A 27516-nucleotide genomic window follows, 5' to 3' on the forward strand; every position below is an offset into this window, starting at 1 on the left:
ATTTGGGTGAGGAGGCTATGGAACATGGGGAGGGGGGTTATACAGGGGCTGTAGTGCCAATCTGTGATCCTGCTGCCGTTCCTGAAGCTTCACCAGATGCCGGAGCATGTCTGTTTGCTCACTCAGCAGCCCCAGCGTTGCATCCTGCCTCCTCTGATCTTCCTGCCACCGCCTCTCATCTCGAGCTTCTCTCCTCTCCTCACGTTGGTCCCTCCTGTCTTCACGTTCACTGTCATCTTTCCTATACTTTGAAACCAGGTCCTTCCACTCATTCAGGTGAACTCTTTCATTGTGGGTGGATTCCATGATTTCCACGAACATCTCATCTCGCGTCCTAATAACAATTTTAGTTACAAGATGGGGACGCATTGGTTAGAAGTAACGGAAGAGGAGAAGGACTTAGGGGTCCTTGTAGACCGCAGGATGACTGAGTCGACAATGTGACGTGGCGGTGAAAAAAGCCAATGCGGTCTTGGGATGTATTAGGTGAGGTATATCTAGTAGGGATAAGGAGGTCCTGCTTCCGTTGTATAAGGCGCTGGTGAGACCTCATTTGGAGTACTGTGTGCAGTTCTGGTCTCCCATGTTTAAAAAAGATGAACTCAAACTGGAACGGGTGCAGAGAAAGGCGACTAGGATGATCAGAGAAATGGAAAACCTGTCGTATGAAAAGAGATTAGAGGAGCTTGGGTTGTTTAGTCTGACAAAGCGAAGGCTGAGGGGGGATATGATTGCTATCTTTAAATATATCAGAGGGATAAATACAAGGGAGGGAGAGGAATTATTCCAGCTTAGTACTAATGTGGACACGAGAACGAATGGATATAAACTGGCCGTGGGGAAGTTCAGGCTTGAAATTAGACGAAGGTTTCTGACCGTCAGAGGGGTGAAATATTGGAACGACCTTCCGAGGGAAACGGTGGGGACGACGGACCTGTCTGGTTTTAAGATTAAGTTAGATAAGTTTATGGAGGGAATGGTTTAATGGTAAAACATAGTAGCCAAGGAAAACCAAGCAATGGTACGTAAATAGCATAATGGCCAACAAGCGTCAGGCTAGAGACTCTTGCCTACATGCTCAGGGTATTACTGATCGCCATATTTGGGGTCGGGAAGGAATTTTCCTCCAGGGTAGATTGGCTGAGCCTCTGGAGGTTTTTCGCCTTCCTCCGCAGCATGGGGCAGGGATCACTAGCAGGAGGGTCTCTGCCGATTGAAGTCACTAAAACACAGGACTGGGGACTTCAATGGCAGAGTCCAGGGAAGGGTCTTGTGGCCTGCAGCATGCAGGGGGTCAGACCAGATGATCATAATGGTCCCTTCTGACCTTAAAGTCTATGAGTCTATGAGTCCTTTTTTTCCGACGCCTTATCTGAGAGAGCCTTTGGGACGGAGGAGGGAGGCTTGAAAAATTCGCAGCTGCTGGAGGGAGGGAAAAAAGAAGAGAATTTTTTAAAAAGATACATTTTACAGAACAATGCTCTATACTCTTTCATGTGAACCACACTATTCACATTACATAGCACATGTGATTTCTGTGCAAAGTCGCATTTTGCCTCTTAATATTGAGTGCCTGTGGCTTTTGCTGCTAGAGATCACAGACGCAGGTCCGGGGAACAGAATTCGGCTTGCATGCGTCCATGGTAAGCCATTGTCTTTCGGCTTCTGCGCCCTCCTTTCCCACATACCAAGCAAAGCCCGTTGAGTGCTGCGGTTTTCCTGTTAACCTTCAGCAGCAGAAAACAAACTAACCCCACCCCCACCGCCATGAATTCTCTGGGATGATCGCTTTATCCCTCCCCCCACCATGTGGCTGGTATTAGGGAAGATCCCTGCTAGACAAACGCGAAAAGCTCAGGGCCAATTCTCTCTTTCCCCCCCACCCCCCCTCCAAACCCCCCGCGCTTGGCTAACTGCAGGGAAGGATTTCTTTTCAGCCACAGGCAAACAGCCCAGTAGGAACGGCCACCTCTGTCCCCTTAATTAAGTTCCCGTATTTCAACCAGGTTACCATGAGCGATATCACTCTCCTGAGGATTACAGAGCGAGATAAAGAACGGATGTTGCTTGAATGCCAGCAAACAGTGGGACCATACGCTGCCAGGCTTTGTCATGCAATGATACCAGATTACTTGCTACTAGCATGGCTTGGTCAAGTGTCCTACCATGGAGGACGGAATAAGGCTGCACTGCCCAGAAACCTTGTGGAAAGGCTTTTGGAGCTTCATGGAGATGTCCCTGGAGGATTTCTGCTCCATCCCCAGACACGTTAACAGACTTTTCCAGTAGCTGTACTGGAATGCAACCCAAGTCCTCAGGGCAAAGTAATCATTAAAAAACGCTTGCTTTTAAAACAAGTTTTATATTTTAAAAGGTAAACTCACTGAGGTCCCTTCCATGGGGTCATGGTCTTGGATACTGGCTTGGGAGTCTTGGGGAGGGTACTTCAGTCAGGCTGAGAAAAAGATCCTGGCTGTTGGGGAGAACGGAGTGCTGTATGCTCTCCGCAAGCTCGTCCTCCTCCTCCTCCTCTTCCCCGTCCGGAGAATCCTCAGGTTTGGCTGATGAAATTATCTCCGCCTCGGAATCCACGGTCAGAGGTGGGGTAGTGGTGGCAGCCCCCCTAGAATTGCATGCAGCTCGGCGTAGAAGCGGCATGTCCGCGGCTCTGACCCAGAGCGACTGTTTGCCGCCTCTGTTTTTTGATAGGCTTGTCTGAGCTCCTTGACTTTCACGCGGCACTGCTCTGAGTCCCTATTGTGGCCTCTCTCCATCATGTCCTTGGAGATTTTTTCAAAAGTTTTGGCATTTCGTCTTTTCGAACGAAGTTCTGCTAGCACTGAATCCTCTCTCCATATAACGATCAGATCCAGGACCTCCCGTACGGTCCATGCTGGTGCTCTTTTTCGATTATTGGCCTGCATGGTTACCTGTGCTGATGAGCTCTCTGTGGTCACCTGTGCTCTCCACGCTGGGCAAACAAGAAATAAAATTCAAATGTTCGCGGGGCTTTTCCTATCTACCTGGCCAGTGCATCCGAGTTCAGATTGCTGTCCAGAGTGGTCACAATGGTGCACTGCGGGATAGCTCCCGGAGGTCAATACCATCAAATTGCGGCCACACTAACCCTAATTCGAAATGGCAGTATCGATTTCGTCGCTACTCCGCTCATCAGGGAGGAGTACAGAAATCGATTTTAAGAGCCCTTTATTTCGAAATAAATGGCTTAGTTGTGTGGACGGGTGCAGGGTTAATTCAATTTAACGCTGCTAAATTCAAATTAAACTCAGGCCTTACTGTATAAACACCTAGAAAGAGACAGTCCCTCCCCATAGACCTTACAGTCAAAATAATGAAGACAGACAAAGGATGGGAGGAGAAACAGTCACAGGCGAAGTAAGTTGTCCACAATCTTACAGCATGTCAGTGGCAGATCAGGGAATAGAACTCAGGTCTCCCACATTCCAATTCCGTGCCCTATCCATCACACTGCAGTTGCTGGGAACATATTGAGTTGTATATTTTGATTCTTTGCTTGTGTTGGTCTTTTACTGTCTGTTTCTAGTAGGGCTGTCAAGCAATTAAAAAAATAATCGTGATTAATCGCACTGTTAATAATAGAAAAACATTTATTTAAATATTTTTGGATGTTTTCTACATTTTCAAATATATTAAGTTCAGTTAAAACGCAGAATACAAAGTGTACAGTTCTCATTTTATATTTATTTTTCATTACAACCTAATACAAGTACTGTACTGCATCTCTTTATCATGAAAGTTGAACTTACAAATGTAGAATTATGTAAAAAAAAAAAAAAAAACTGAATTCAAAAATAAAACAATGTAAAACTTTAAAACCTACGAGTACGCTCAGTCCTACTTCAGCCAATCGCTCAAACAAGTTTAGTTACAATTTGCAGGAGATAATGCTGCCCGCTTCTTGCTTACAATGTCACCTAAAAGTGAGAACAGGCATTCGCATGGCACTGTTGTAGCCTGCATCGCAAGATATTTACATGCCAGATGCGCTAAAGATTCATATGTCCCTTCATGCTTTAACCACCATTCCAGAAAACATGTGTCCATGGTGATGGCAAGTTCTGCTCGATAACGATCCAAAGCAGAGTGGACCGATGCATGTTCATTTTCATCATCTGTGTCAGATGCCACCAGCAGAAGGATGATTTTCTTTTTTGGTGGTTCGGGTTCTGTAGTTTCCGCATCGGAGTGTTGCTCTTTTAAGACATCTAAAAGCATTCTCTGAACCTCGTCCTTCTCAGATTTTGGAAGGCACTTCAGATTCTTAAACCTTGGGTCGAGTGCTTTTTCTATCCTTAGAAATCTCACATTGGTACCTTCTTTGCATTTTGTCAAATCTGCTGTGAAAGTGTTCTTAACACGAACATGTGCTGGGTCGTCATCCGAGACTGCTAAAACATGGCAGAATGTGGGTAAAACAGAACAGGAGACATACAGTTCTCTCCCAAAGAGTTCAGTCACAAATTGAATTATCACATTTTTTTTAACGAGCATCATCAGCATGGAAGTGTGTCCTCTGGAATGGTGACTGAAGCATGAAGGGGCATACGAATGTTTAGCATATCTGGCACGGAAATACCTTGCAACGCTGGCTACAAAAGTGCCATGTGAATGCCTGTTCTCACTTTCAGGTGACGTAAATAAGAAGCGGTCAGCAGTATCTCCCATAAATGTAAGCAAACTTGTTTGTCTGAGCAATTGGCTGAACAAGAAGTAGGACTGAGTAGAGAAGTAGGCTCTAAAGTTTTACATTGTTTAGTTTTTGAATGCAGTTATGTAACAAAAAAAAACCCCTACATTTATAAGTTACACTTCGACAATAAAAAGATTACACTACAGTACTTGTATGAGGTGAATTAAAAAATAGTATTTCTTTTATCATTCTACAGTGCAAATATTTGTAATAAAAAATAATAATATAAAGTGAGCACTGTACACTTTGTATTCTGTGTTGTGATAGAAATTAATCTATTTGAAAATGTAGAAAAACATCCACAAGTATTTAATACATTTCAATTGGTATTCTATTGTTTAACAGTGCGATTAATCACGATTAATTTTAAGTTAATCACGTGAGTTAACCGCAATTAATCAACAGCCCTAGTTTCTAGTTGTGCTGGTATTGGCTATGGTTCTTTTCCCTCTCCTGAGCAACCTGTTATTAATGTGCATGTTTTGGCATGCAAATAGCAGTGATGTCAGAGAGATGGTAGTGGCTCCCACTCAGGCTTCAGAGGAAAACCTTCATTTCCGTTTTTATTTAAAAAAAAAAAATGGTGTGAGGTCTTTGAAAAAAATTAAACAGCAGTAAGTGTCCATTAATCGTGTGTCTACACATCTTTTTAAAGTTTGTCTACACCAGAGCACTTATAGCGGTGCAGCTGTACTGACGCAGCTGCACCGCTGTAAAATCTCTAGTGTAGCCCCTCTTTGCCGACGGGCAATTCCTCGCCCATCGACATAATTAATCCATTTCTAACGAGCGGCAGTAGCTACATCAACAGGAGAAGCTCTGCTGCCGACAGAGCACTGTCCTCACCGGCCTATATTGATGTAATTTATATTGCTCAGGGGGGTGTTTTGTTTTTTCCCCACACCCATGAGCGACATAAGTTATACCGACATAAGTGGTAATATAGGCGTAGCCAAAGTCCCTACGCTCAAAATATCTTTGCAGCTTACCTTCAAGCTTTGTGTTAGCTTAAAACCTAAATATGGCTATTTTCATCACCTCTTAGTGTTTTTCTTTAAATGGCTTGGAGGCCGAAATAGAGCTTCTAGAGCAAAGTAGTTGTCTGCATGTAATAAAGAAGCCATCTTAGCAGGTAAAGTTCTGTGTCCACTAAACTTCCCTTCCTAGTCCACTGTCATCAGAGAAATGACACCTCTTTTAAGTCTATACATGGCGACATGGAATTTCATTTACACGAACTCAAACCATCACAGCTTTCATGTTAATAATATCTCATATCTTGAAAATATTTTATAAATCTTAACTAACCCTGTCTGCACCCCTGTTAGATACGTATAGAAGTACATGTGTATGTAAGAACTTGTGGGGTCCTTTTTAGAGATGAAGAAATTAGAACAAAATTTCCCCCAGGTCACAGAGGGAGTCAGTATTAGAAATGAGGAGTTCCTGGCTCCTAATCCCGTGCTCAGGCCTCTGAATCAGTCCTCTCTATGGCTTAATATGAGCCTCTTTTGATGCATTATTGGAACTATATTGCTTTGAAGTCTGTAGTGGGTTCAGATTAATGACTCCCAACATTAATATATATGTGTACTTCTTTACGGATGGCATGATCCCAGTTGGGGAATTGACAAAAAATTAAGGGTTGTTTGCATATGAATCTGAATATTACACCTTGAGTTTAGGGAAGGGGCCTGCCTCCCAATCTTCCTCTCTTCTTCAGGTGCCATCAAGAGAGGCAACAGTGGAATAATCCCTCTTGGAATGTTAAATGATAACAGGAGGTGATCAGCCAATGGCAGGAAATTTTCTCTAAATTTTACCAATTAGTATTGAAGTTTGACGGCTAGAAGAAAAGAATGAGTAACTCATGTTTTTTACTGGTGCATCTGAATTGTGGCAGCACCACATCAGGATTCCTGGTTGAATAAATTGTCACTTTTTCTAGTCCCTGGTGTTTTGGATTTTGTTTTGTTTTTAAAAAAAGACTTGTATTTTGGGATTCTTGTTTATATCATAGTTTTGATGTTTGTTGCCTTGAATATACTTTTTACTGTCCAATGGAAGGAAAAAAATTAAGTAAACTGTCATATACCTTATGGTATTTTATGATTTATTTTGTTCACATAGGTTGGAAAAAGTGGAAACATTCCAGCAGGTACTACAGTGGACACAAAAATCACCCATCCATCAGAGTTTGACTTTTACCTTTGTAGTCATGCTGGTATTCAGGTATGCTTTTATTGTATTAATCATGTCCTCTCCCTCTTGTCTATGCTATCTACTATACCGTTTCATTCCTCTGAAGAATGTTAATAAATTAGCACAAAAAAATCCCCCAAAACAAACCACACCCACCCCTAAATTCAATGGGGCCAATAAGGCATATATTATATTTCAAAGGTCATGTGCTCCATCTTATTGTGCTCCATCTGTTTTATCATCTGTTTAGATTGTTAATTTTGGGGGGCAGGTACCTTGTTCTCTTATTTGTCTGAAAAGTGTCTCACTTTTACACCTGAGCAAATAAATATTTTAAGGGGGAAAAATTTCTCTTGCTTTGAATTCACTTACAAGATGTAGCAGACGGAGTGATTTTTTTTTTTTTTTTTTTATCAGAGCCACAATTTTGTAGATCCTCTTACTTACACCCAAATGCACACAAACTTAGGGGCATGTCTACATTACAAAATTAAGTTTACTCAAGTCAACATCCAGCCACCACAATAATTAAAGTGGTGTTTCATGTCCACACTATACTCTGTCGGTAGTGCACATTCTCACCAAGAGCACCTCCACCGACTTAACTGTGTGAGGCTTGTGGGGCACTGACAGCTGGAACCCTGTTGCCTGGGGTGCAACACCTCTCGCAGAGGTGGAGTTAAGTCGATGTAGTGGGCGATTTACATAGCCAAAATTAATATCTGCCCAAGAATGGCTTGTATCATTAGCCTGTTGCCTTTCAAGGTCTCTCCTTTTCTCCTTGCTTGAATAAATAGGCTTATCATGCAATTTACGTGGGATAAAAACAGCCTCGCTTGTCATACAAGAGTCTTAAAAAATCCTGGGCAACTGGAGGTAAGGGGTTGCCAGATTTGTATCTATATTATCTAGCATTCCAAATGCGTCCTATTGTAAGGTGGTTCCCATCCAGTAGTTCTGTATACACACTGGCCTGGTTTGAAATTGAAAAAAGCTTAGCTATGCCATTTGGTTCCCTTTTTTCTTTGATATACCTTAAGAGGCTACCCACACCCTTAAGAAAAATCCAGTGTTTGCATATGCATGGGGCATCCTGCAACGCCTTAAGATGATTACAGCATCCAATTTTATTAATTGTCTTCTCGTGCCACAATGAGAGAACCTGTGCGTCAGGATCAAGGCCAATTCCAGGCTTAAGACAATTTGGGTAGAAAAAGGATTAACAAAAATTAATGATATAATACAGAATGATAGACTGGCTTCCTTTGATTATGTGTGCAACAGATATCAGCTACCATTGTCTCACAGTTCCTTCTTTCAGCAGCTATGCTCAAGGTTTCATGCAAAGATAGGCGACAATTGGTCTTTTTCAACTCTCACCTCTAGAACAACATACTAGAAATATGGAAACAAAAGTCACTTTGTAGAAATTATTTATAGGTGGCTTAATGCTTTGCATTACCCTCTCAATGTCAGTCTCAAAGAAAAATGGGAAAAAGAATTTAGCCTTACTATCACAAGAGTAATCTGGAAGGATATCTGGCTTAATGTGAAAGATCCTTTAAGTTCTTTATCCTTGTGATTTTTCCAATACAAGATATTAAACAGGTACTACTGAACGTTAGTTTAAGGGTAGAGTGGCAACACACAGTGAATGTTGGAGATGCAAACAGCCACATGCCAAACTTTCACACATTCTCTACACCTGTCAAAAAATGCATGTTTTCAGTGTGTGACAGGACAGAGTTCCCACTTGCATATTACCATTATCAGGTGGGAATGCATATGCAAATACATCAGATTTATATTCCATTAAAGTAAATAACACCTAAATGAAACATGTCAGGAGGGATAGTATAGTCCCCTAAGTGTCCTTAATTTATATTCTTCTTCGAGAGATGTCCCTGTGGGTGCTCCACTACAGGTGTTGGTGCGTCCCTGCGCCTTCGCCCGGAGATTTTTGCAGCAGTACTCATAGCGGCCACGCATGCTCAGAATCTGCCCCCCCGCTGTGACTCTAGGGTAATAGAACGCATGCGTGGCCGGTCTCCTCAGTTCCTTCTCAACCGTCCCCGGCCTGAGACGGAGCTCAGCAGACTCATTAGAGAATCCTTCACTATTGCCTTAATTATCCTTTAGAAACCAGTTTTTTCTGTCAGTTTTCTCTGTTAAAATAGTTACTTACCCAGTTTATCTTAAAAAAAAAAAAAAAAAAAAAATTTCCTGTCAGCCGCGGCTATGCCGGGCTCCACCGGTTTCAAGCGCTGTGCTATTTGTAAGGAAGCTATCCCGTCATCGGACGGGCACTCAAAGTGTATAAAATGTTTGGGGGAAGCTCACATTCCCCAAAAATGTGCCCACTGCTGTAAACTCAGCTCCAGGGCACGGAAAGACAGGGAGCTTAAACTCAAACTGCTCCTGCTTCAAAAATCTATCGGGTCAGTTTCAGACCCAGGCATTGAAGCCGGCTCCGCTACCCGACACAGCCCCCCCCCCCCCTCAAAAAAGCTCAAGAAGTCTACGAAAAAGGGGCACCTTTCCTCACCGAGCAAGACTATGAGACATAAAGTTTCTCCAGGCAGATCAACGATCTCTCTGCCTGTGATTCCTCGCTTCAGCAATTTTCACGAGCCAGGCTCCTCCGGAACAGCGCAAAAGCCGCCTGAGGCTTCAGCGCCGCCGAGAAGCTCCGGTGCCGAGGCATCAGGCTTCCAGTTGCCTGCCTCAGGGACGGCACCGCGAATGAGACGGTGCCGACATTCTACAGCACGCCTCACCCGAGGCAGCCCGACATTTCTCGCCCGGCACCGACCGCGGCACCGACGCCTGCGGGGCATTCTGACACACAGATCACAGCCAGAAGCCCCGATCGCAGGAATGCTCTTGTGCAGCAGCCTCTGTCGGCTCAGCTTTCATCTCCCGCAGGAGCTGCTTTCACTCATTTTACCCAGACAGTTGATCTGCTAGTATCACCTACCTTGCAGTCTCCGCTCATGAATGCATATTCTGTTTCGATGCCTGAGTCAGGATCTGAGCAGTTTTCCTCCAGTGAGGAGGAAGCAGATCCACAGGGAGTTTTTTCCCCATATCATGACTCCCAGCCCCGGACCCAGAGCAATAAGGGCTATGGAAATACTACCTCATCCCACTCTCAGGACCCTGCCCCTTGGGGGATGAACCCCTGGATGGCACCACCTATGCCCTACCCGCCACCATGGCAATACTGGACACCATGGACATCATACCCTCGGGAACACATGCCCCGTGGCCATTCGACCAGGCACAACACTGATCCAGTGCCGTCTCCTAATGCATATGCTAGTGACACGAGACGCCTGGCAACACAGCCACGTTCCCAGGATAAACCTAGCCCTTCTCCTGGTCCAACAGATCCGGAGTTAGCACCGGAGGAAGCATTACTTCCCCTTCCTCCCACTCCCTCTGATGAATATACAAAATTCCAGGACCTCTTTAAGAGAGTTGCTAGTGACCTGAACATTAACTTGGAAGTGGTTCCCGAACAACAGCATGAGCTAACGAACATCCTACAGCCCCCTTCTTCCTCCAGAGTGGCACTTCCAATTAACGCAGCCCTTTTAGAACCCGCTAAGTCCATCTGGCAGACTCCAGCGACAAGCCTACCTACCTGCAAGCAAGCGGACAAGAAGTATTTTATTTCTCCAAAGGACTCTGAATTCCTTTTTACCCACCCAGCACCAAACTCATTGGTAGTGGACGCTGCGAACCAGAGGGCCAGACAACAGTATTCTCGTTCTGCCCCACCTAACAAGGATAGCAAACGACTGGACCTGTTTGGTCGCAAGGTCTATGCATCCTCCACCCTCCAATTTCGCATAGCTAATTATACTGCAGTCCTGGCAAAATACGACCATAAAAACTATAATAAGTTAATGGACTTTATTGATGACATTCCAAAACAAAGAAAACAACAGTTCAGAGCTATAGTTTCTGAGGGCCAAGCCATTTCACGCACCGCTCTCCAAGCAGCCCTCGATGTAGCCAACACAGCGGCAAGATCTACCGCTACAGCGATAGTCATGCGACGGGGCTCATGGCTCTCCTCTTCCTTTTTTCCTCGCGAAGTTCAGAACACAATTGAAGATCTTCCCTTCGACGGTGACAAACTCTTTGCTGCTAACACGAATGAAGTGCTTCATTCAATGAAAGACTCCAGAACAACCCTCCGGTCTTTAGGTCTCCAGACACCTACGGCAAGAAGACGACAATATCGATACCAACCATACCACCGGCCACGTTATCCCGCATTTACACAACCTTCCCATAGACCGCAGGAACAGCAACAGCCGCAACGTCCACGACCAAGATTCCAGCGACGTCGCCCAAACTCTACAGGGGCGCCTCAACCCCCACCAGCTAATAGGAAGATTTGAAAACTTGGTCGAGGGTTTAGAAAGCAATGCCCTCACTTCAGCCGGCACACCAATCTTTGGACACCGCCTACGACCTTTTTTCCAACAATGGAGGAAGATTACCTCCGACAAGTGGGTCTTAGAGGTAGTTACAATTGGATACGTCATCTCCTTCCTCTCCTTACCTCCCACCCACCCACCCTCCCCGTCCCTCTTCAGGGACCCTTCTCACGAGCAGCTACTCCTCCAAGAGGTGCAACACCTCCTTCATCTGGGAGCAGTAGAAATCGTGCCAGAGCGACACAGAGGGAAGGGTTTTTACTCCCATTATTTCTTAACGGAGAAGAAAAATGGGGGATGGCGACCAATCCTCGATCTCAGGCGGCTCAACAGATTCATCAAAAAGCAAAAGTTCAAGATGGTGACCCTCAATACCATAATCCCAGCGCTGGAGCAGGGCGACTGGTTTTCTGCCCTCGACCTACAAGATCCCTATTTCCACGTCACTATACATCCGGCCCACAGACGTTTCCTCCGATTTACCCTTGGTTCCACACATTTCCAATACAGGGTACTCCCCTTCGGACTATCTACAGCCCCCCGTGCTTTTTCCAAACTTCTAGCCGTAGTCACTGCTCACCTCAGGAGACAAGGGGTAATAATATTTCCGTACCTCGACGATTGCCTCCTCAAAGCTTCAACATTCAACGAGGCGCTCCGGTTCACACGACTCACAGTCGAGTGCTTTCTTTCTCTCGGCCTACAAATAAACAGAGACAAATCCACATTACGCCCCACCCAGCACCTTCAGTTCATAGGCGCAGACCTCGACTCTCGGACCGGGCTAGCATCGCTCCCACCCGATCGCTACAATTCCATAAAACAACTGACCACAACTATTCGCAACAGCCCTCAGGTAACTGCCCGAGACTGCCTGCAACTGCTAGGTCACATGGCCTCGTGCACTTTTGTCGTCCAGAATGCACGCCTACACATGAGGTGCTTCCAAGCGTGGCTGGCAACGGTTTACAAACCGAATATGCATTCTTTAAACAAGACTCTCTCCCTGCCTACTCCAGTCAAAGACTCGCTACGTTGGTGGACCGTCCACTCCAACCTTTGTTCTGGAGTCCCGTTTCTTCAACAGGCTCCATCACGCATTCTGACCACCGATGCATCTATGACAGGGTGGGGTGCACATATGTCTCATCACACAGTACAGGGACTATGGTCACCAACCGAGACCTCCCTGCACATAAATGTACTAGAACTTCGAGCCATTCGCAACGCGTGCCGTCACTTCCTGCCACTAATCAAACATCATCACGTACGCATAATGACGGACAACATTGCTTGCATGTTTTACGTAAACAGGCAGGGCGGAGCTCGTTCCCATTCGCTGTGCACAGAGGCTATGAAGCTCTGGAATTGGTGCATTGTGAACAACATCCGGGTATCAGCTGCTTATCTTCCCGGAATCATGAACACCACAGCGGACGAACTGAGCAGACGCTTCCCATGGGACCACGAGTGGGAAATAGACGAGAAAACCATTCACAACGTATTCAGCATCTGGGGTTACCCAACAATAGACCTCTTTGCAACTCCAAAGAACAAGAAATGTCTCAATTTCTGCTCCAGAGCAGGACTGGGCAAACATTCCCTGGGAGACGCATTCATGATCTCATGGCACCGAAACCTATTCTATGCGTTTCCCCCGATACCAGTTCTCAACAGGGTTCTGATAAAAATACGAACGGATCGAGCCAAGGTGATCCTCATTGCCCCATCGTGGCCCAGACAACCATGGTTTCCCTTCCTCACCAGAATGTCAATCCAACCACCAATCTCCCTGCCGCTTATTCCGAACCTTCTATCTCAGCAGCACGGTCGTTTTCTCCACCCCAACCTGTCCATGCTTCACCTCAAGGCCTGGTTCCTACGTGGTTCTCCCAACGCGAATTAGATTGCTCCGAACAAGTTCAGGAGGTGCTCCTACATAGCAGAACGCAAGCTACTCACAAGACCTATCTTCAAAAGTGGAAACGATTCACACATTGGTGTTCTGCCAAACATCTTTCTCCTACCTCGGTACCTCTTCCGTTTATATTGGACTATCTCTTGGGCCTTAAGCGATCCGGCCTTTCTTTCAGCTCCATCAGGGTCCATTTAGCTGCTATTCCGACTTTCCACAACAAAATTGATGATACGTCTGTCTTTGCTCACGCTACTACGAAGCGTTTCCTCAAGGGCCTACAAACCTTATATCCAGACATTAAACAACCGACCATCCCCTGGGACCTTCATCTGGTACTGTCTGCCCTAACTCAGCAACCCTTCGAACCCCTAGCCACGTGCTCCCTTTTACACCTCTCCATGAAAACAGCGTTTCTAGTGGCAATTACTTCTGCCAGACGGGCAGGAGAAATAGCAGCTCTCATGGCTCATCCACCATATACGATATTTTTTAAAGACAAGGTTACCCTCAGATTGCATCCCAAATTTCTTCCAAAGGTTCACTCATCATTCCATATTAATGAACCCATACACCTCCCAACTTTTTTCCGAAACCACATGCAAACTCCTTTGAAGCCTCAATGCATACACTAGATGTTCGCAGAGCCTTGTCATTCTATTTGGATAGAACCAAACCCTTTAGAACCTCCTCTAGACTTTTTGTCTCTGTTGCAGAGCGCTCCAAGGGCATGCCTATTTCTACCCAGAGACTCTCGAACTGGATCTCCCAGTGTATCCGACTGTGCTATCAGATGAAAGGGGTTGCACCTCCAGATGGCATTAGAACACACTCCACTAGATCTCTGGCTGCCTCCATCGCGTTCTTACGCAAAGTCCCCTTGGCTGACATTTGTAAAGCAGCCACCTGGTCATCTGACCATACTTTTGTTAAACACTATGCCCTTATTCAAGGCCCTTTATCTGACATACGCTTGGGCAGGGCAGTACTCTCGACGGCGTTCCTACCAGATCCGAAGTCCCTACCTCCTTAAGATACACTGCTTTTAAGTCACCTGTAGTGGAGCACCCACAGGGACATCTCTCTCGAAGAAGAGGAGGTTACTCACCCTGTGCAGTAACTGACGTTCTTCGAGATGAGTGTCCCTGTGGGTGCTCCACTACCCACCCTCCTCCCCTCTACTTCGGAGTTGGGGGGCCTCCGTGGTAGAGAAGGAACTGAGGAGACCGGCCACGCATGCGTTCTATTACCCTAGAGTCACAGCGGGGGGGTAGATTCTGAGCATGCGTGGCCGCTATGAGTACTGCTGCAAAAATCTCCGGGCGAAGGCGCAGGGACGCACCAACACCTGTAGTGGAGCACCCACAGGGACACTCATCTCGAAGAACGTCAGTTACTGCACAGGGTGAGTAACCTCCTCTTTTGAACCTGACCCCCAGAACTTGGACTGTGGGGCATAATCATCACAAATGTGCTTGAGAACCTCTGTCCATCCAGCAGGAGGATGTTGGGTAAGAGAATCAAGTTTGATTGATAGCATGCGGTTTAGTAGAGGTAACATACTTAAAATATAGTGTTTTCATTTGTTTTTCCTACTAGATGTGGAAACTGAGACCTTTTGAAAAGCCTTTTTAATGACTTCTGTGATCTGCCCTTAGGGAACAAGCAGACCTTCTCATTACCATGTCCTCTGGGATGACAATCGTTTCTCTTCAGATGAACTGCAAATTCTTACCTATCAGCTGTGTCATACATATGTACGCTGTACTCGTTCCGTCTCAATCCCCGCACCAGCATACTATGCACACCTGGTTGCCTTCAGAGCCAGGTATCATCTGGTGGATAAAGAACATGATAGGTGAGTTACGGTGTTATGAGGTGCTACAAAATTTAATAGGAAGGAGGTATGCAGCTTTTTTAATCTGGGTTCTGTGGCAGTCTCTCAAAGCAGTTCCTGGGTAAATTTGGTTTCCACTGAATAATAGCATCTGAAGAAGAAGAAGAATGTTTATAATATAACTTTGTGAGATAGAAGGATGATGATTCTTTGTTCTGTTCTTTTTTTTATATATAGTATACCTATATGTATTTTCAAAAATTAAAATATGTTTTAAGGATTGTTAACTTCTGGAATGAAGGAATCTTGTACACCTTTGGTGGTGGATTCTCTTTGACCCTTTGGTGGTGAATTCTCTGGAAGGATGCAGAGGTGGTCCTTCCATTGGTCCTCTTATTCAGTGGCTATGAACAGCAGCACCTTACCTCCATCAGGGAAAGCAAAACTGTACTCCCCTTTTCAAGATCCCAGTCAGATTTGCTGCTTAAATGATCCAATTGTGGTGCTTAGCGGATGAGGCAATGTTCAAAAGAGTTACATTATTTTATTTTCAAATAAAGCATTTTAGGAGAGGTAGATTAAATAGGACTTCTCTTTTCTTTTCCCTGTCTTAGTGCTGAAGGAAGCCACACTTCTGGTCAAAGTAATGGCAGAGATCATCAAGCACTTGCTAAAGCAGTTCAAGTTCATCAGGACACGTTACGTACCATGTACTTTGCTTGACATGTTTTAATGTTTAGCGATTCAGTAGAGTTGGATTCACGTGAGACCAGCTGCACTTAGACCAACAGTTGCCCAAGCTACAATGACAGCCAGCAATGAGTGATGCATCTTTATTTTATTAGTTTTTTCCATTTGCAAGAAAGCCTTCCGTCCGGAATTTCAGACTTGATTATGAACTGCAGACCCGTACAAAACCCCACAGTTGTTGGAAATGTGGTTTGCCAAAATCTCTTAAGCTGCTTGTCAGAAAACAGACCCATATTTTGTAGTTAAATCAAAAGCTGTGATCTCAGGGCTAAAAACAAAACAAAACTTTTTCATGTAGTTTGCTATTCAATTTATTTGTGTGTTAATAATTTGGAAATACCTTATTCACGTCAAATTTGATGGGCTCAGATGCTGTGAGCTTGCTTTTAAAACAAAGAAAGAAAAGAAAAAGCACTACTTGGTATTTATGAAGCCTTGATCATTCTGGATGCATTTACAAAAGTTTTATTTTCAAAGTGCAAAAAGATAATAATTCTGGTCCTCCACTGTCTTACAGGACCATTCTGTATGTCTAAGAACAAATGTATTTTCTGAAATTTGTTCTTGAATGTCTTTTATTGTGCTGCATTTAAAGATGTTTTTCATAGACTTATGAAATAATTTCAGAAAAAAATGAACTTGTATCTGAACCTTTAATAGGTCCAGTGAGATTGGCAAAAAAAAAAAATATGCCATTTAAATTGTTTTTTAACTTTTTTTTTTAAATCATACTGACAGCTAATCACAGAATTTGTCCTACAGGACTGTGACACTTACTTTCCAAAGTTTCTAAAGAATACGGGTCTGTGGTGATAAATACAGTACAATCCTTCACTGTTATGTTTGAATTTTTGTAAATTTTATATGTTTCACAGTATTAATGTGATAGACTAGATGCTATTATTTATTTTATTTACTAAGGCGTGCTAATCATATTTCTGTTAACATATCAAGAAAGCTTTGGATTTTAGACATTAAAACCTTATCATGGAGACATTATTATTCAAATGCAGGAATATGCAATTGACTTTGATCTGACAGATCAGAGATACATACAGTGTATATTGTATAGCTTGTAATTTCTGGAAAGACTTTTTCAGCATGCACACAACATGGCAGGTTTCACCTGTGCATTCAGAGAGACACACCGTGAGACCAACATTCTCCATCCATTCAAGCACAAAACAATTCTTCTTTATTTATTTGTTGATTATTGGTGAAGCAGCAGTTCAAATTGAGGAGAATGGTTCACTCTTTATAGTTTAGCTAGCCAAATTTAATAGAATCTATGCAGTAAAAATAACTCTTAGGAAACTGTTGAAGTTTACTTGTGGAAGAAAGTGAAACTCTTTGTTATACATAAGGTCAATAGTATGAGTGAGATTTTTGCCATTCTCTTAGAGAAGTATTAATTAAAACTTAGACATATATGCTTCTGTTAGTTTGCACACTGGGTTCATATACATCATAATACATGTATAAACCATTGCACTAATTGTGACACCATAAACCATTTTAGAAAAGGATGGGGAAAAACCCCCGAAAGTTATTTATGCTGACTTGATTTTGTTTAATGTTCTCGTATGCTAAATCAAGTACATATTAAGCATGTAAATTTTTTTTTAAGTTGCATTCTCTTGCTCTGTTTCATTCAGCTCTCTCTTTCCCTTCCCCTAGCAAACACATTTACCTCTAGCATCAAGGTGGGCAAACGGCCTCATCCAGAATTAGTGTCAGTGCCATATTTTGTATAGACTAGAACTGTTTGCTGTTGAGTAAGCCAGAAAATGCCCAACTTTGCTGCCTAAAAGGTTTAGGTGCATAATTTTGTGTACAAGTTCAGGTCTGCACCTTGTAGCACAGCATGCTGTTGCTCGTGTTGTTCGGCTGAAGCAACAAAGTAAATTCTGTTAATGGATGAGTCAGTCATATGTAGATCGTGCTAGTTTATTATTCCTGTCTTGCTGTTGAAATCAGTGGGCCAGAATCTGTTTTCAGTTATAGTTGTGTAAATACTGTTATTAATGATTACACTGGTAACTGAAAATAGAATTCAGCCCTTTGCAATTACTAAGCAGGTTATAAAAGCCTCCACTAAAACAAATTTAGCTGATTTGCAGTAGCTTTTCTATGATGAGTGTGTTGCACTTTTCTCTATAGTATTTTGCGCAGTGTAGAAATTCATTGCAAGCTTTAATTTTGGCACATTATCGGACAATTGTATGAGTTGTTCTTTAAGAAGTTAAAATAATTCGTCAGCCATTTTTAAAATTCCATTGGTGGTTCTTGCTATTCCTTATGATTAGGTGCTCAGGATGATATTCATCATCTTATTCTCCTCTTTCCCTGCTGCACAACCTGGAGTAAATTACTTTATATGGGCAACCAGATACAGCAAGGATCCACCTCAATCCCACATCCTGAATTCAAGGGTAGATCAAAGGGCTATGGTGCCTCCTCTTGTGGCTTCTGTTCTAGTCTATGGGCTAGAATACCAGGTGCTTCTCCAATGTGGGAGTTCCAGTCTACTGGCTCTGTGCACAGATCCAGAAGCCCCCACTCCAAAGACCCCTAACATGCAGCCCAGATACCCAAAAGACCTGGGTGCAGAGGATTGCAGTGGGGGCTCTGCAGACACTTCACCAAAGTGTTTGTTGTCTCAGTGTCCTATTAGCATGAATGGGAATTCTGTGCAGTTCCCTCAAATGTAATGAAGGATGCAAACTCCTGAGGAATGATTGTCAGTATGATGGGACTGGGGAGTTTACAGTTTGTAGATACATATATTAGCTAGAGTACTCTAATTTTAAAAATGGCTTTGATTTTTTCCTAATGAAATATACAGTGAATTAGTCATCATATAATTTAATTGATTTAAATATTTTTAGGAAAAGTTTTTTAATGGGCAATGCACTTTGAAAAGTAGGCACTCTGTGTGCATAATAACTGCTTTTTATAAAGATTAATATACACAACATGCATAGACCAAAACAGCTCCAATCAAATGAACAATATACCGTTATCCTTTTCAGTTTACTCCAGCCTGCAAGGACATCAATATCTCTGGTAAACATGTATAAATTTACCCACAAAATATTCTCTCTAAGAACTGAGGAAAAGTGTTTACAAATTATTGTGTATACAAAGTTTAGGATTGTGACACATGCCCACAGATGCTGTTGAATTCATACGTAAGGCTGATAGTTTTAACCATTATGTCACTAGTTCAAATTCAACTCAGGTCAGCAGTAACCAAAAGTACTTACTATCTGCAGTTCGTTGGCCTGTGCAAAAAGATGTCTAACTCCAGTTGCTAGAGAACCATGAAGCAGACCCTCTTCTGTTACAGTGGTTCTGCTCTGAGCTACATTTGCACCAATTGTGGCAATGGTATTTTGTATGTTGGTCTAACAATTGGTACAAATTGGTCTTCTTGTTAGCAAAACCAGGTCAGGATTGAACAATGTGGAACAATTGTGCATTCACAATGTACTGTTTTGTGGAAAAACGGGATCCAAGCTCTACAGCTGTCAATCTCAGATCCTTTATTAGCATTATATTTATATAAAATGATTTGTATGAAAAAGGCTGATAACAAGTGATGGACACGTTAGAAATAGGTACGTGAAGCCTTACGTTGTGGGGGAGCTGTGTGTGTGTGTGTTGGAAGATGAAGGGATAAACAATTATGAGTTAAGGTTCAGCTATCACTTTGAATTTCCTGCCTTATTTGTACTAAATATTAACACTACTGAAACAGAGAGAGACTACAGAAGCTAATAGAAATGCTGCTATTCAAAGGTGCAAAACAAAACCAGCAAAGATAACATATTCAATGGAAGCCTTCTTTTAAAAAAAAAAGCTAGATACAAAACTACTATTGTGGTGCCTTTTTAGGTACTTCTGGTGTTTGGGCTGGTGGAAGGTTACACCGACCCACTGGGATTGCTCAGTCACAAAGCCTTCTGGAGCACCTGGGGAACCTGTTGAGTCTCTCTTTAAGAGGTTGTGCTCTGCTAGCAGTTGTTGATAGGGGATGGGGTTACACTTCTATGTTCTCCTCTCTGCCCAATTTGAGTTAACTGTTTGAGGTAGCCCTATGCAGTCCTTGCACCTTCCCTTCCCCTCCTACTTTGCCTAGCCTATGTGTAGGTGCATATTGGTTAGTTTGTATTAGTATGCATAGTTTTGACTTGATTCAGACTAAAATACTTTAACGCCAGTAATTAAATATTTTATTGATTATTGCAAAGATCATTGGAATAGTTGGTAATCTATTTTCCAAAACCTTTTCATATTGACTTGCATATTTGTAGACCTGTCACGAGAAAAACCTTCAGGTGGCTTTTGTCAATTGCCCACGTCACAAGGAGGTGTTGTGTGATGATCTGCTCAAGCCTACTTGCAAATTTTACAAGTAATTATGATGAAAGAAATTCCCACTGTATAAATGTGGTGGGGAGGTTTCTTGACCCCATTCACCTCCTTCTCTCAAATGTATCTTTCACAATTATTTAACCCAAAATTTGTCTAACATACGTTTAGTTTTTACATTTGATTAACCTATTGCAGTAAATCTTGTGGCCCTTGTATAGATTTAAAGGAGTAGTCCGAGCCAAACAAGGCTTGATAAAAAATGATTCATTTATTAGTAAATCACTTTTTATTATTAAGATGAAGGGTACAATTTTCAAAAAGGTTTCAATCACTTTTTAAAATGGCACTGAAGCCCATATTTTTAAAGGTATTTAGGCATTGTGATGCTGAGCACAGCAACATCTAAATATCTTTAAACATCTGGGCCCTAGTCAGTTAGGCTGCAAAGTGCCTACATCATTTTTGAAAATGTAACTTAAGCTCTGACAGCACTCAGGCTTTTTTGAAAATTTTATCCAAATTTTGTCTGGTTTGTATGTGCACTCAGGATCAAATTGTAATCACAAGTGCATTGCGCTTTGCTGGATAACTCAAATTTTCTTTTGCACTTATGGATTGCAGCAGTAAATTCCTCAAGTTAAATAGTGATGTGCACCACACATTATTGGAGACCCAATTCGTCTTGCAGTAGGCCACTAGCAAACATCTTGTTGACTACAATGAGACTGAGAACAGGAAAAGGTCCTTCATTAGAATCTACCTTTTTTTTCTTGAAAATTTCAGTTAGATGCTGTAGGTTACAGTGCATGTTTAATAGATTGCCTTCTTTCTGATTAAAAATGCTGACGTTTTAAGACTAGAATTGGCCAGTCCTGCAGCTTTTACTCATGCAAAACTCACACTAAAGTCCATCAGTTGTGCACAAATTATAAATGCAGGATTGGGACCTTTACTGGGGGATGTAGATGGAAATGTTGGTCTATTTGATGTAATCCAGAGAACACTTCTGGTGGCATAGACAAGCCATAAGACTTTTTATAATGTAAGAGATTTCTTACACATGAGAAAAGTCATGTAAATAAGTTCTCTCTCCAGGTTTTCACACTCAACGCCAGTTGTAATCAGATTATAAATAGTCTTTTTCATTGTTTTTTCTATTTTGAAAATTTCTCCAAAAGTAACATCTCTTGGTTGTTAGCCCTATTGTGACTTTCTCAGTTTCTAACACAGGACAGTATATTTTTGATTTTTATATTCTATTTAGTAACTTGCTTCTAAATGCATACCTACAATCTTTTCTAAGGAAAATTTCAATTTAAACAGAAAATAATTGCACTGATTTTTTGAAAACTTCCCGTTTACTGTAACAGACTTTTTTGCATCTGCTGTAGCTGGTTGAAAATACTGTAAATAGTATTATGAATAGCATTCATTGTTGTACTTGCATTTTTAGAGATACTGCCCACTTTACAGTATTAAGATATGAGCTGTATATGTTTTTTTAATTTTATTTACACCTTCTCATTTTGCATGTGATACATCATAAAAGGGTACAGTTTCTCATTTGCTTTCTGTCATATGGAAAGAGTCAGGTTTTTTGTCTTTATTTACATAACAATTCTTCCCTAACTGTCTGCCTTCTACCCATACTTTTCCCCACCACACGGCACAAAATATAAAAACATTTTGAAGTTACCAAAATTCAGATGGTTTGTAAAGCATTTAAATGCCTATCTTTAATATCACTGGTAGGTAATTAATAGCGCTAATATCTGTGCTAATAACCATAGCTCTGTAATGCATTTTTTTCCCTAGCTCCTTCCAGCACTTGATTCTGACATCAGATTGTAAAGAACTAGTCTGTGAGGCAGAGTTACTAGAATCATAGAAATTAGAGATGGAAAAGCCTAATGTAGCATCTAGGCTATTCCTCTGCTGGTGCAGAATTGTTCCCTATAGTATTTTTTTAGAGCTGTGACTTAAGAAACAGGGCTACCAAGTTGCCTTCTTGGTCACCCACATTAGAAAGCCACCAGTCTAGTGATTTGCATTAATTGATGTTTTGCTTCTTTAATTCTTAGAGGCTGGAGAGACCAAAACTACAGCACTGCTACTGTTGTTTTATACACCGTACGTTGTTAAATCTCTCCTCTCCGCTCTAAGGCTTAATGGTTGTAGTATATAGCACCTTGAAAAATCTCAAAGTGAATCATTTTTAATCCAAAAGTTTGTGTTTAATGGTGTAAAGTGTAATCCATGATATAATATTTTAAGTTCTTCAGCTGTTTTTCCCCCATGTTTCTTTGTCTGGAGCAGGGGTCGGCAACCTTTCAGAAGTGGTGTGCCGAGTCTTCATTTATTCACTCTGATTTAAGGTTTCGCGTGCCAGTAATACATTTTTAACGTTTTTAGAAGGTCTCTTTCTATCAGTCTATAATATATAACCAAACTATTGTTGTATGTAAAGTAAATAAGGTTTTTCAAATGTTTAAGAAGCTTCATTTAAAATTAAATTAAAATGCAGAGCCCCCTAGACCGGTGGCCAGGACCCGGGCAGTGTGAGTGCCACTGAAAATCCGCTCGTGTGCCACCTTCAGCACGCGTGCCATAGGTTGCCTACCCCTGCTCTGGAGTGTTAAAGTAAATGTAATGACTTGGCCAAATCACTACAGAAGGTGATTTCCTATCATTTTTTAGTTTGCAACCGGGTGCAGTTAAAAGCTACCTCCTATATTCTTCCACAGATTAATATTTGCTTCTGAAATGCAACTATCGTTTGTTGTGAACAGCCAAAATATTCCCAAATGAGCTGAATTGTTTGCTTTTGGCTTGAGAACTTATGTGCCATACTGTGATTCTCAATATCTGCTTGCCACTTATTATTTTTATGTTGGGATAGTGTTAATGGAATGCTGTCTGTCAAAGTTTTGGAAATAGTGAGGCAACTGATTTCACAAGTCTGGCATGTTCATTTTCATTCATGTTTACTTTTGTTAATAGGGATACCACCTTAAAATAGTCAGCTCTTGTAGTAGTTGTGTTTTCACGCTGCTGTTTCCAAGCAAAAATTGTTTTCATGCATTAGCTCTATACTTTGCTGAAAATATATCATGTTTTAATTGAAGGTGACATTGAAGGTGCTTGAAACATATTTTGAAGCTGAGACAAAAATTATGTATTAGAATATTTTTTTAAAATACCTTTTAGGTAATTTTGAGATTGTAACCATGAAGATACTATATTCCAAGTGATAAGGATATAAATTTTAAACACAGAAAATGTCTTGAATATGTTTGTATTGTGAATATGTTCTCTCAATAACGTGCAAGGCCTTGGCCACACCTCAGATCTTAAAATAAGTGCACATACACAAAAGGTGCTTTGAATGATCTGAAACTGAACTGTAGAAAACTGTGTTAATACATCATATTTTGTTTACAATGAATCCAGACAAGCTTCCTTATTTTGTATTTAACCACTTTGTTGTCAGAAATTTTATCAACTTATGCACAGTACATTAGCTCAGTATTATAGCAATTTTCTAAATTTAATGTTATTTAAAAATAATTTGGCTCTTTAAGCTACAGAAGTTGGCAAGTGAGAAGTAATCAATATATTTTTTGCTGTTTCTTCTCACAGAAATGCTTGGGCATGGCACCCATGGACACTAGTGTAAGTTGTGTGTATGATAGGGAGAACTAGACTCATTGGTGTTCCTATAATTAACAAATTTGTCTAAAAATTAAAAATAGTCTAGTATATTGACTGACTGCTCATAGATTCACATCCCAAAAAGCAGGCTTACCAAATAGCAGCTATTCATGGGCAGAATCCTTGAGACTGCTGAGTTTTTACTCTGCCCTTACTCAGGCAAAATGCCAAGTGAGTGTGGAGCATAGGATTTGGCCCCATGTACAATAGCTACTTTTCAGAATACATTTCAGTACATCTGGTGTTATGGATTCTTGTGCAATCTTTATGCCATACTGGTTCTAGAAGTGCCACTGAGTATTCCAGCGTGTGGATTTATTAAGCGTAACACACCATGAGTCCATCTTCATAACACAATAATAGCATTATTTGTTACCTTTTGGATAATTGGCGGTCGTTCCCAAACCCAGGCCCAAATCATCACCTGGGAATCTGAAAAGAGGGAGCCTTTTACAGACGGATGTGTATGAGAGAGAAAATGCAACCTCTACTGCATTATCTGCCCCATTCTCCAAGGACGATAGGTTTAGGGACTGGCTGTAGAGACTGTCTCCAGAGCACGGTTTATCCTGCATTTATTCAAATGAGAGTTAATGTTGCTCCCTTTAGGTTTCCTTTGTGGCTTCTATTAACCAGATACAGGTGCCAACCCAAAAGCAACACAGCTGTTGGGGTAGGTGAGCAATAAATCAGTCTGGAAGCAAAAATCAAACATTCAAACTGCTCCTGCTGACACAGATCCCTGAGTTATCAACCCTATGAATTTCATAAGGCACATCCCACAGGAGGGGAGGCTTGGCAGGCAACTCCACAAGAATGTCAGAATTGTATCCATCTGGCTTCCTCACAGACTCCCAAAGACTAATTCTGATTGGCTTGGGATGGCTGCTATTGTGAAGTCATTGGCATGGGCACTGGCTCAAGTATAGGGATTTGGGGAGAACTGGACTTGGAAGTTTTGTAAAGATACCAGAATCCTACCTGCCCCCAAAAAATGGATCCATAACACAAGACGCAGACTTTTGTTAATATCTGTTCCCAGGATACATCTTAATATCTTCAAAGGAGGGATTACTTTTTAATTGGACCGCTTATTGTATTTATAGATGGACCTTAAAATGAATGGCTACATTTTATTTTATTTTTAAAAACTTATTTAAATGTTTTTTGTTTTGCCTAATTAAATTAGACGTATTAAAGTGGCATTCTTTGTACGCTTACTTTATAAAAGTCTATTTATTTAAAAACACTTGATTTTCCTTACCACAGTTTTCCCCATTCCTTGCATCCACTCTTTGTTGTGCTAGGCTCCAACTTGTTCCTTTCCTTTAAAACCCTGCTGAAACACTTAGGGTCAAGTCATCAGTGTAAGTTGAACACGTGATCAACATGACGATCAGGACATCACATTTGTTGTGTTTTTTTTAATATATACTTACCTAACATTTTATGTTTTCTGGGAGCTTTGAAGCTTTAACTACTTTAAACATCCCAAAAGCCCAGCCGGGTACACAGAGAAGGATTTGAGGCACAGAGCAAGATTAGGAATTTAGGAGTTCTTGGTTCCCAGGCCCATATCCATTCCATTAGGCTATGCTGCCAGTCAAAAATGTAATGTTTTCTTGGAATTTGTTTTTCTTCAATTTTGGGAGTTTGACAGAGGAGAAGTTGGTAGGCACAGAGTGAACCAAGTTAAAGTTGAAATATTATACAGTACTTTGGCCTGGCACCCCCACTGTCCCTAAATCTTGCAGCTGTGTGTAAAATTGCCCGTTAATGCTTGTCATGTCTGAATATCATTGGTTTGGGTCTTTTTTTTTTTCTTTTTTTTTTTTTAAGGCTGCCATGTCTTTGTCCTCCAGTCATTGTGGTTTAATAATTTGTGAGTAGGTCTAACTTCAGAGGGCCTGTTCCTACACTTCTTGTGCACCCAAAACTCCCATTTACTTAGTGGGAATTTTGGGGTGTGCAGAAACAGTAGGATGAAGCCCATAGTGCGAGAACATACCATGTAATATAGATAATTTTAAAACTTGTGTCCAGCTCCCAGGGCCAACTCCAGGCACCAGCGCAGCAAGCAGGTGCTTGGGGCAGCCAACGGAGAGGGGCGGCCCGTCCGGCAATTTGGCAGCGGGTCCCTCAGTCCCTCTCGGAGAATGATCGCGGCTTTTTTTTTTTTTTTTTTTCTTCTTCTTCCTCTCCCATCGCTTTGGGCAGCAAAAATGCTGGAGCCAGCTCTGCAGCTCCCATTGAAGTTGATGACAATATTCACATTTACTTCAGGGTCAAGCCCTTAATATTTCGGGGGGGGGGGTGTTAAGCACACACTGGCCCTATTTCTGTGACCCCCATATTTACATTCAAGCAATCATTAGACTATTTAGGACTACTCATGTACATTGAAAGATTGGGCTCTTTTTTGCCCTTCTGGTATGTAGGGGGTAATTTTATTTTGTTTTTATTTGCAATAAAGTAAAATAACATGTTGCTAACCACTTGACTAACTTAAGTCTTTTGGTAGATCCAACGAACATATATTGTCAGGAATGTTTAACCCTAGGAATGTCTCTGTTAAAATCAGATTCAGTTAAATTAGCCCAACTTCTGCATTTCTTTTTATGTGACAGAACTTGGACAACTTCAAATAGTTTGTGGATGTTTGAGCATTTTTGCTTTTTTCGATATTGATTTCATGTTCAAACTAGTTGTTGTAGGGAAGATAGTGTACACTTCTATTGGCAGGAAAATATTTAACTCATTTTAAAAAGGATCTGTAATAAATATTTTTCCTTTACTAAATCAGGGCCTTTATTGTAAAAATGTAAACTAGTTATAATAGAGCACTATAGCTGGCAACTTTCTCCCGTGTTGTGTCCTGAAAAATATTACCAGTCCTATTGGACAAATTGCTATCTTATTCTGATGCAAATATACTATTTTTTTTGGGGGGTGTTAAAAGATGGGGCTGCTTCCATATATGAGATTTAGGGACAAATTTTCTGCTGGGGCAAATAGACCCAGCTCTATTGACTTCAATGGAGTTTCATCAGTTGTTGACACCAGCAGAATATTTGGCCTTTAGAATTTACAGTAAGTCGAGTTCACAAACTGAGACCAGTTGCAAATTTCTGTGCAACAAAGTGGTTAACTGATCATGGGGGAGGTGGGATGGGAAAGAGAATGTATTGTTTAAATCCAGATATTTCCTACCTTTGGTACACTTCAGATTTAACTGACACCTACTGAGGGTTTTAACCCTTAATTTTAAACAGTTTTTTTCTTATTTTTGTAAAATAACTGAAAAAGAACCAAAAATTGTTAACTCAAAAGTTTGATTGTACATGCTCCCTTTTTATTTCTTGATTCTAAAAAATGACATTTTGAATCAAAATGTTTTTATGACCATTTAAAGTTTACTATTTTTTTAAGAAGTTGAGCAGTTAAGGGCCTCGTTTCAAGCGGTACTAAATGTATATTAACAAGTTTATACCTGTGTATTGCATCTGTGTGAAGAAGTCTTGTGCTTGCAATATATATAAAC

General features: G+C 41.6%; 1 protein-coding gene across 1 annotated transcript in view; it reads left to right on the plus strand.

Moving 5' to 3' along the window:
• The window catches only part of AGO2 (argonaute RISC catalytic component 2), a 141244-nt gene extending 117535 nt beyond the window's left edge, over positions 1-23709 (plus strand). The window contains exons 17-19 of the mRNA XM_054018346.1: positions 6863-6964; positions 14959-15158; positions 15752-23709. Of these exons, the coding sequence (XP_053874321.1) occupies positions 6863-6964; positions 14959-15158; positions 15752-15860 (411 nt within the window). The 3' untranslated portion in view covers positions 15861-23709. The remainder of the gene's footprint in view (positions 1-6862; positions 6965-14958; positions 15159-15751) is intronic.
• Positions 23710-27516: the final 3807 nt, after the last annotated feature.

Source organism: Malaclemys terrapin, chromosome 2 (assembly GCF_027887155.1).
Source record: "Malaclemys terrapin pileata isolate rMalTer1 chromosome 2, rMalTer1.hap1, whole genome shotgun sequence".
NCBI lineage: Eukaryota > Metazoa > Chordata > Testudines > Emydidae > Malaclemys > Malaclemys terrapin.